Genomic DNA, 10,678 nt, shown 5'->3' on the forward strand with positions numbered 1-10,678 from the left:
GCTGAATACAGAACACGAACGATGCATCGAGCAAAGGTGGAGGACAGTGAATCAAAACGAAACTTGTCGACCTAATCGATTTTTGCCTGCGCATTCGCGGTCCGAGGGAGACCTATGCTAGTTGCGAAATACATATCCTGAAACTTCTTGTTGGCAGTCAATTTTTATAGCTTGTCAAGTTATTTCTCAAGAATCGTCTTTGCCGAGGGATACAATATCGACGGTAACTGTGAACCATTTGATCTCAGTCACCATAAACATATGACGATCGCTTCGGACAGCATCTATATCCTCGTTTAGTTCGCAAATAGATTAAATAGTAAGTTGTTATTATAATGGCGACCAGCAAACAGGTCAAAACAATTTCTTCAACGAAATGATCCTCTTCGTCCCGATCAGCGTTTACCATACCGACCACACTTATCTGGCGAGCCCTTCGACATAGTATATTGTTGTACATTGTCAGACGCACCATCTGCTGGTTCTTGTAGACGGACGGTTGGGTACAACGAAGTTCTGGAAAGAGTGTATGCAACTCTCGATGGGGTAACATTGGCCGGATCACCCCATCCAAAAACCATTGCATTGAGCAGTCACAGTTGAAGGGATTGCCTTGAAGGTTCACTCCTAGCTCGATCCTGTCCCAGTGGACCATGTTGTTGGGAACTTTCGTTAGTCCGTTGTAGCTTAAATCGAGCTGTAATATGAAGAATGAATGATTCAATAGTTGTTTTATTAGCACTCAATTGGAACGGTTTTTGTTGCAACTTACTTTATTAAGTCGCTCCAATTTTGTGAAAGACCCTCCTTCAATATGAGTCAATTTTGGACATGTGTTTATTTCTATTTCCGTTAAATTAACTGCAGAAAAACAATATGTATACAAAAACTGTTCAGTATAAACTACTTCAATGTGAGTCAATTTTGAACATGCGTTTATTTCAATTTCCGTTAAATTAATAGCAGAAAAACAATATGTATAGGGTAAGTGCACCCATAGTGGAGCTAGTACCAATAGTGGTTGTAGTGGAATAAAATCCTAGCTCTACGCCGATATATATACAATGAAGTTATTTGTTCTTCTATGAAATGTTCTTTGATCTTCTGCGGAGTGTTCAAAAGATGAACCATCCCATTCCGTAATACAGAAGCGCCAAAATTCATATTTTTTAAACAGGTTGTCACAACATGCTACATTCCTTAAGAATCTATAACGAATATCATGATTTTCTTAAGGCTATAAATCACTACAAAATCATTAAAACCATATTATTTCGCTACTTACATACTCCAATATAATTGATTTACATGAACTTAGTGCATTTTAGCATAATTTTATTATATGTTTATAGTTTTCACCATAGAGCCACTATAGGCACAAAAACCAGAGTTGTTCCTATAGTAGCCATAGATTTTTTCACAAGTAACACACAAAAGAAAGGAACGAGTATATTTTAGTTTTATTCCGTTTTTGGTCAATATAATCAGGTAAATGTAGTGATTTTATTCTGTTTCTACAAAATAAACAAAGCGGAACTGGAGGGAATCGAAAAAGCAAGACTTAGACGGCGAAAACAGGCTCAGCAGAAAGAGCAGAGGAAAGAAAAGACAAAGCAGGCGAAGGATACACTATAAAGCATATACTATGGTATTAGCTGTAATATTCAAAGCATTTTTTATGAATTAAAATTGGACATATTTCGGTAAAACAATACAGTCTTTTCAATGACAACGCATTGGTCAAGGAGTATTTTACCGTTCTGTTTGAAATATGCTTCAAAAATAAGTTATAGGCAAAATATATTCAAGTTTTTCGTACTACCACCACTATAGGAACACGATACCACAACTATAGGAACCATACCACCATAATAGGAGCAACCGACTAGGAAGAAAAATACTCTTTTTTTCGTGTATTTTGTATAGTTTACGGTGAAAATAGATGTTTTTCTGAAGAAAAGTCATGTTTCGATCATAATTGATTCAAATATGTAGAATATTGTGTTCTTAACACTCATAAATTACACCTAATTGGTATTTACAGTACTAAGTGCACCACTATTGGTACAGTTACCCTACAAAAACTGTTAAGTATATACTCTTTTCAAAAGTTCATATTTACCCATTTTATAGAAAGTGTCTTGTTTAATGACTTGCAGTAGAGGCATTTGACTGAATCTTAGCTTCTTCATAGGCAGTTCGTCCTCCAACGAGGTCCAGTCAGGCACTGTTTTAAAGTAGTTTCCTGAAAGATCCAGCTCTTCTAGAGCCGGAAAGCATCCGACACAAAAGTTCGTTAATTGGTTGTGTGATAGGTGTAATGTTCGCACTCCGATTGCCGTTTTGGTGGAGTTTAAATAATTCGATCGGATACCCAGATGCGTAAGTGTATCCGGCACTGAATCGAAAGGCCAATCGCCCAGTTGGTTGTTGTTCAGTGCGCAATATTGTAAATTTCTTGGCAAAATCAAAGGGCCACCTGTACGTTTGATTCTGTTATCTGATAACTCGACCCACTCCAATTTTTCTAGTTTAACTAGTTGGTTCGTAACGTGCTCGAGACGGTTGTAGGAAAGATTGAGGCGTTTCAAATTTCTCCACGTTAGATCCTTAAAGCCTTCGAGCGTAGAAATCAAGTTGTTCGAGAGGTCCAAGTTTTGGAGTACGTTGTCGAAGAAAAAAAATGCTGCAAGAAAGTGAAAATGTCCATTATTGCGTTTCATTTATTATAGTTTCGTATCCCTATTAGTTTCAAAAGCATTGTTTTGTAATCAGTTATGATTACTTGAATCTATCATAGGTATTATTATTTTAATTTATATTTCTTACCATGTTCTATAGATTCAATCGTATTGGCGCGTAACGAAAGACTTTCCAAGCGTCTAAAATTTCCAAACGCGTTTCGCTGAACATTTTGAATTTCATGTTCTTCTAACTTAAGACTGAAAACGGAGGGGTGGCCGCCTAGACTGTAAATACCTTAAAATTAGTCGGATTTTGGCCAGTACATGATTGAATTGACTGTTTCAAAACACTTACGAATCGATTTGCGTAATATCGAGTCCGTTGAATATCACTTCAACTAACGTGTCCCCTTCATCACTTAAATCGTTGAGCGCTGTCCAATTCCATGTACGGAAGTCAAACCCGGTCTCATATGGTGGGTTTTGTTTCCATATGGTTTCATTGTATTGGATAATTGTATACAAACGGCCGTTAACTTCGGTTAAATTTGCTACACATTGCAGATAATTACAGACGTTCGCGGATACTTGTTCACTGGGCACTAATGTTGGTAATAGACATGAAAATAATAGCACATGCCCGGGGTGTAGGATCATTATTACTTCATATATTTTTGGCAAGAAAGATGTATGGATCTTTACAGCAAACTACATCGAACCAGCACCACTATAAATCGATCGAAATGCCCGTTAGAGCTGACAGTCACGAAAGAACTGTTACGCCATTGCGAAGTCAGTCAGTCTATCTCGCTAAGCAAACATTGATAATGCGGTTTATATGAAAAAAGGCGTTCCGCGCCTTATCGAAGAGCTGTGTGAGGTCAGAGAATAACGGACGTTTTTAAAGAAAGAATAATCATAACTGAACCCTGAAGTTCAGCGGCACATACTCGTACGCAGATGATAAAGTAAGAACTCTAACAACCGATGCTCGCGATGTTGGGGCTTGTCAGAATATGGTTTTGCTTGTTATGTTTGCCATCGGATCGACGCTCAAGGGTGCTAAAATTGTACAAAATTGTGTTATCATAGTAGCGATAAAAACCAGATATGTTACTCGTTTTTTTTTTTTAATTTGTATGACATCGCTATCGATAACGCTCACAAAGTAAAGATTAAACGTTTCGTGGAAACCACCCTTTCGTGCCAACCGGAGTTTCGACATGATGTTAACTGTTCAATCAGCAGCTGACTAGTAGCGTGTCCATCAGCAGATGTCGGGATGTAACAGCCTAGATCAATAGGAGTGTCAGCTGTATGTGTTTTTAAGAATTTTATATCGGACAAAGTATTTTTTAAATTATTATACAGATGAACAACGTTGCGTCCACTGAATGCACACGCCTTGTTCGGTACTTTCTTCCAATGAACTACTGTCTTTGGATACTTTCTGAATTTTATTGTAATTCAGATAAGTTCTTTCCAGCTGGATATTGTATTTACTGTGCAACTATTTGAGATGTTTTGCTGATAAGATAATATTTTTTTCTAGTCACACTCATGCTTCTGTGGTTTTATTGGTACCTTCAGTAGTTTTTCTTTTTAATCGTGCAATCGTTGGGTGTGCAACCAACGGCTATGACTTAAATACAAAGTTACAAATAAGATCTAACAACACGATTTTTTTGGAAAGCTTATGGAAAACCAATTGCTGATCACAAGTAATTGGGCACAAGGAAATGATTTATTTTTCATTGATTGACCAAGCAAATGTTCAACTAAAGTTTGTAAGAACCTGATTATCGATAGTTCAAAGTGGGATTGAAAATCTCATAGCTAATATAATATCAAGATTTCCGTTAAGGATTGGGAATGACAGTTAAAAAAGTTTTGTTATATAGTTAAACCATTACACAAATTGTTGGAGAGAACTCAATTTAAATTTAAAACTATATGGTCATATGCAATTTGCTTTTAAATCAAATTTATTATATGCCTTTCTATCTATATTCTTGGGAAGTTGGACAATTGTATCATCATGCATATTTGAGCGCCTAAGTTCATTGATCGAAGATCAAGAAAATAGAATACGATTTAGCTATAATGATTCATTTATTATTCAAGACTCGTGGCCTATCAATTATGATTCTACTTTAATTGATCGGTTTCACCGCTTCCGCGCCTACCAAACTTTTGATTTTCGCCACCTGATTTTGATCGAGTGCAAAGGAGCTGAAAATGTGCCGCCCTAGCTCAGCACTTTCCGGGTAACCGTTCTCGCTACAGTACTGCAGGCACTGAATCGCCATCGAGGGCGTCCGGTTGCTTATGCAAAGGTTGATAAACTCTCCCAATCCATCAACACGTGCCTCGCCGATTACCGAGTTCTGGTCCTTGCTAAGCTTCGTGAAGATTCCCATCGCTTTCTCATAGTCGTTGGCACGCGCACACAGCAACAGAATATCGCCCAGCATCGGCCCGGATAGTCCGGACGAGGTGGCCCGCGGAGCGGCGGCTCGTTCTTCCATGCGCGAATAAAGATCCCAGCCAATGTTGGCGAAGCGCTGCACCAGATCGGCATGCCTGGGCTCGTCGGCCACCGGTTGGTTGGAGACCATAATGTGAAGCAGAAGGTTGACTAGATTTTCGCGTCCGGTATGATCGAACTGAACCATATGGGACCACAGCAGCGGCACGTGCTCGATGGCGGTGTTCATTTCGACCGACTTGAGAATGTCCTCCATTACCGACGGTTCCGGAATGTACACGTTTGGTACGAGTAGGTGGTATGTTTCCAGGAAGCTTTCCAACGGTTCTGTCGTGGCAAGCAGAGTGAAGTAATGTCGGTAGTAGATTGACTCCTTGTACGAGTCTCCGATTAGGTTATAGTTATCGCCATGATGAAGCAACTGGTTGACCCGCTTCGCCAACTCCTTGTCGTGCAGATGGTTCCGGCATACGTCCATGGCCGTCACAAAAAAGAAGGTATCCTTTGGGTCCTGTATGTTGAACGCTTTACCCTCAACCTCGTTCATGATGTCGTGCAGCACGTGGCTAACGGGTCCACGCTCCCGGCAAAAGATGACCAGCATGTAATACCAGCTGGCGAGTGACGGTTCGATGCCGAGTTTTTTAAACTCTGCCAGCGTCTTCAACGCGTACGTTCGCGGATGGTTGTACCCGCCGATGGTGGTGATGGTCTGCAGGATACCATTCAAAGTTCCCAGATTCGGTCGGAGGCCCTGCTGTTTCATTGCGGTCAGCACTTCGCACACGAGATCCCACCGTTTGTCGTAGCTTTCCTTCAGGAACGATGCTATGTGTAGTAAGCTATTGAACGTATTCGTATCCAGTTCGATGCCCTTTTCGACCGTTTCCTGGTACAAAGCCCACGCTTTCTCGACCTGGAAGTAACGGGCCATCCCGCGGATCATAGCACAGTAGTGTTCGGAACGTTTTTCTCCGAGACCGTGGAAAATTTCCTCCGCCAGTTCAAAGTCTTTCCACGTTTTTCTTTGCCTTTCACGTCCGACCGTGCCCTGTCGGAACCAGCGCTCTTCGATGAACTGTTCCGGGAGCGTGTCCTCGTGGTTGTAGAAGCACAGCAACTCCAGCATCTGTTGCTTCAGCTCGTCACTCACCTCTATGCCGTTCTTCTTCAGCAGATTGTACACCAGAATTGCGTCCTTCACCTCCACGCTGTCGATTAATTTCTGCAGATCGGTCGTTTCCACCTGGCTTTCCTCGGTGTACAGCATCGTGGGTACAAATGCCTGAATCGGTGGGTCGGCCTCCTGGTGCTGGAATAGTTTCGCGTTTTCCTGCCGTATCCAGTGGGCAGCCTTCCGGCCGGCCTCCTGTGCCAGCGCGAACGTTTTCTTGTTCGCATTAGACGTCGGTATTAGGTACGGATCGTCGTGGTACTTGTAGTGCGGTGCCGTTGGATCATAGCCAACGGTAGCGGAGAGGGCCATCAGGATGTCGGTTGGACTTCGTTCGATTCGGGTCGGTATGATAATCTTTTCCTTCGGAACATTGGATTCAGCTGCCGGTTGCCGTTGGGTCGTACTCGTTGTTGTGCTTTTCGATGCCGTTAAAACGCGGTTAAATGCAAGAGAACGATCGCACGTATGCAACCGTAATCGGTTTAACGTTCTGCACAAGTTATGCATGTTGTTTAAGATACTTTCAGCGATATTTTAATCAATAACTTTATTTTAGTTTCCCCGGTATTTTGGTGCTAAACAAAACAACACCATGTTATGTCATGCGATTTGACTTTTCCACGGAACTAGCGGTGGCAGCATTGGGATTCGTAAGACTCGCTCCCTTGACGGAAGCTAACGGATTGGATCCCATATGGTGGATTCAAATCTGATTTGATCCTTTTCGGGTGTGATTCGATTTGATTTAATACTGACTTGAATAGATTGAGACTTGCTTCAAATGTAAATGAACTTGATGTGGCTCGAATCAGACACGAGGTAAGTCGAATTACATCAACACGTTACGAGTTGATGATGAGATGATTTCAGTTTACTCGATTCGAACGTTGCATAGAATGGCAGCTCACAATGTAAATATATGGCAAGTTTTTTTGTGTTCAAGGAAAATGCGTGTTATTAGTTTATTGATTGGTTGCGGATTCGGATTTAGATATTCTCATCACTAGATTTAATTTGAACGAAGCTTTGTTCCAAAAGTAGCAAGCACCTTGGTCAGAATTTAAAATAATGCCCGGTTGACAGAAATTGACATTGTTGCTGGTACTATCCCACTAGTCAATTTAGCCGTTACCATACAAGTTTTCCCACCCCCGATCCCTCTTGGCCCATACTTCGGTCTTTGCACACAAGTTGTCGAGCATGCTATCTCTTTTTAGCGTGTAGCTCATCATCGTCTGTCCCGCTCATCTGTATAAATCAACGTTCTGTCGGATCCAGCCCGGGTGGTATAAACATAACTTCCCGTGTCTGGACACAACGATTCAAAAATTTGTCTGTGTTAGTGGAACCGTGTGTGGAAAGAAGGTCAGTGAAAAAATGACAAGTTCGAGAAGCCGCAGTCTCAGGTAGATTATTAAAGTTAGTGCGTCGCAGGCTCGCTGTTTCGCACTGCCTCCGCGAATATTGCGGTTCACCCATTTTTTAAAACTAATATGGACTGTTTCGTCCTCCAACCGCTCTTCCAGGCAATTCATCGCCTCGAAGCTCTCCAACGTTGAAAATGAGGTAACCACTGGCTTTGAATCACTAGCAGTAACGGATGCACTGGCGTTATGGATTGCCATGAGTTTATCCATCATTTCGGTAAGCTTATCCATTTTTTCATGTAGCTCTTCAACCTTCGTAGTAACAATGTCCCATTGTACTTTTAGCTGCGCCATGCTCCTGCGTATCGAAAGAAATTCTTTTGCAAAGTCTGGCACCGGATTATTCGGAATGATCTCTTTTTTTAGTGAAGCCATCTGAAATTTGGGTATGTATAATTGTAAACATTACATTGTATTATTTTTAATGGTCAACTTATGCAAAGTGAGGAAATCTTACCTTTCTTCAGTAGGAGCTAAAAACTGTACGTAAGCAAATTGCGATTGCGTTATAAATAAATAAAAATTCGATGGAATTTTAACTTTGACATTCGTGTTTTGTGGCGCCAACCGAAAGAAAATATCTATCACTACTACATACATAAATTCCATGGTCCTCACCAACACATGCATAGATCTGGGCTGTACGTTCTCACTAACACACGCTCATAACCCCGTGGCTCAAACTCCTCAAAACTCCTCAAAACTCCTCAATTTTGTATGGGCAAAATCGAGGTGACACAAAATTAGGAGTTAGCATGCAAGTTTTTGCCTAGTGGGATGTAGTTCCAGCAAGAGTCCCAGCAACCTGCCATGGAAAAACTTGCTGGCACTACATGACAGCTGCAAAAAATTTGAATTTTTGTCAACCGGGTGGCTAAAATAACCAATTTTAAAGATTTTTTTGTGCTGAACGGTCCCTTTGAGACAAACATTTTTGCACATAAAAGGTTTATCCGTACTACTTGGTCTTTTCTGAAAACATTAATTGTATGAGAAAACGACATATAAACCTTGGTCGCTCATGGCTCATCACTACACGACTGAGCTACTTTTCAAATTAGCAAAGAAAAACTGTTAACAAATTATTGAGTATCCGAATTAGAATTTAAATGGTATTCTGTTGGTAATTTGAACTTAATTACACTTAAAAGAATAATGAAGTAAATTGGTTTATTTTACTATCATTGGATTTTTCTATTCAATTCTTAAAACTGAAAACCTAAATTCAGAAGCCTCAATGTTCTTGTGATTCATTCATAATGCGCTACTAAAAGATACTACGCACCGAAATTTCACCGGCCGGCAACAAATACTTTGCCCCTCAAATCATGTGCTCCAATCAACGGCGTCACACGACAGCAGCCCTTAATATGGCCCATGGATTCAATTCAAAGCGCAAGGCGGGCTCGGCAATAATATTGATTCACATCAAATGCTTTTCAAGTTGCTATTGTGCATTGCACTGTTCGATGCTATAAATATATTATTTACCTCACCATTAATGTTCACCGCTTAGCGCCCCAATGTTAATTGGTCGCTGGGTGACCGGGTGAGGGTCTGCACGGTGGCTTTGAGTTTCGATAAAGCGCCCATAGATGAAGACGACCATCGGTACAACTCGTTCGGTTCAGTTGTTAATCAGCGTTGAATCTTAACAGACACTTGTCCAGTTCCAAAATCAAGCTTGTGAAATACTTAATAGTTTAGACTACTTAAAGGATTCTCTTCTTCAAAAAAGTAAAGGTTTTAGTTCACGGCAATGTCCGAAACGCAAGTAAGTCCACGCGGCTCCTCCGGTTGGTTTGAGTTAGCACAAGTATTTTGATCAGTTTTTGGTGCCCCTCCACTATCCAACAGTTCGTGTGCGAACTGTGCCAACAGCACTACTCCACCTTCGAGATCCTGATGACGCACAACCGCCTTAAGCACTACCATACCATAAAGTTCGGCTGCGGCTACTGCAACGAAACGTTCCGCAGCGAGGACGACCTATACTGCCACTTCGTCCTGACGCACCACATCGATCCGTGCGGGAATCCGACGTCGGGTGAACGGGTTCACCGCCGTTCTCACACCAACAGTGAGGCTTCGGACGAGTACGAGGATCAACCGTGTGGACAGATGCGGCTGATCAGTGAAAGTGATGATGGTTCGCTGGTCGAGAGCAGTAGTGCCGAGGGTGAGTTTGATGAGGATGAAGATTGTGCTAGCAGTGACGAGGAAAGTGACCCGGAGCTGAACTACAACGAGCTGTACATGAGACGCAAACGGAGCGCCATGACACAGGAGGAAATCTCCGAGCTAACGGACGTGTTTAAGAAGACGGTTCAGGCAACCTACACGACAAAGTTCCGGTTCTAGCGGCACAGGACCTCGTCGCATTTGAAATGTGGCGTTAAATGGTGATGGACGAACTCTGTCCACCATCTAACCACGTGTACATATGCTTACCTTCCTTAGACCACGCTGGTTTGGAGCTGGTTTCCGGCAGTTACGCCTCAAGAAACGTCACCGCGTCGAACCACGTGAAGCAATTAGCGTAGGATGTTTCGCAACCGGGTTGAACTGTTGAACTCGATTGCCGAAACCGATCCCAATTCCCTCCGGTATCTGGAGACTTCTTAGCATGTACGAACTCTTAGCGCTTAGAGTAGTGTAACCGCTCGTCACATCTCCCATCATGTCCCGGCCCGGGTCTCCGGCCTTCCGACAATTGACCGTGCAAACAGAGGACGCGAACCGCGAACGAGCTCGTTAATGGGTTTGGTGGAATCATTTTCGCAAATATTATGACTGCCATTTGCTGTTCCGTGTGTCAAGTCTTTAGCACGCGGGCCCTTCGCAAGGTGATTGGGACAGCTTCGGGGAGGGGTCAGCATTGTTCGACCGTTGCATTTATCGT

General features: G+C 42.1%; 2 protein-coding genes across 2 annotated transcripts; one reads left to right on the forward strand and one right to left on the reverse strand.

Annotated features, from left to right (window-relative positions):
- Positions 1–4,832: 4,832 nt before the first annotated feature.
- On the reverse strand, positions 4,833–6,914 carry LOC131290191 (small ribosomal subunit protein mS39). The gene has a single exon (XM_058319482.1). It carries the CDS (start codon positions 6,854–6,856, stop codon positions 4,838–4,840), a length of 2,019 nt encoding a protein of 672 aa, XP_058175465.1. The 5' UTR covers positions 6,857–6,914; the 3' UTR covers positions 4,833–4,837.
- Positions 6,915–9,535: 2,621 nt separating this feature from the next.
- Positions 9,536–10,137, forward strand: LOC131293309 (uncharacterized). Its single transcript, XM_058321388.1, has 2 exons — positions 9,536–9,550; positions 9,634–10,137. Exons 1-2 carry the CDS (start codon positions 9,536–9,538, stop codon positions 10,135–10,137), a joined length of 519 nt encoding a protein of 172 aa, XP_058177371.1.
- Positions 10,138–10,678: the final 541 nt, after the last annotated feature.

The sequence above is a fragment of the Anopheles ziemanni genome, chromosome 2, assembly GCF_943734765.1.
Source record: "Anopheles ziemanni chromosome 2, idAnoZiCoDA_A2_x.2, whole genome shotgun sequence".
Lineage (NCBI taxonomy): Eukaryota > Metazoa > Arthropoda > Insecta > Diptera > Culicidae > Anopheles > Anopheles ziemanni.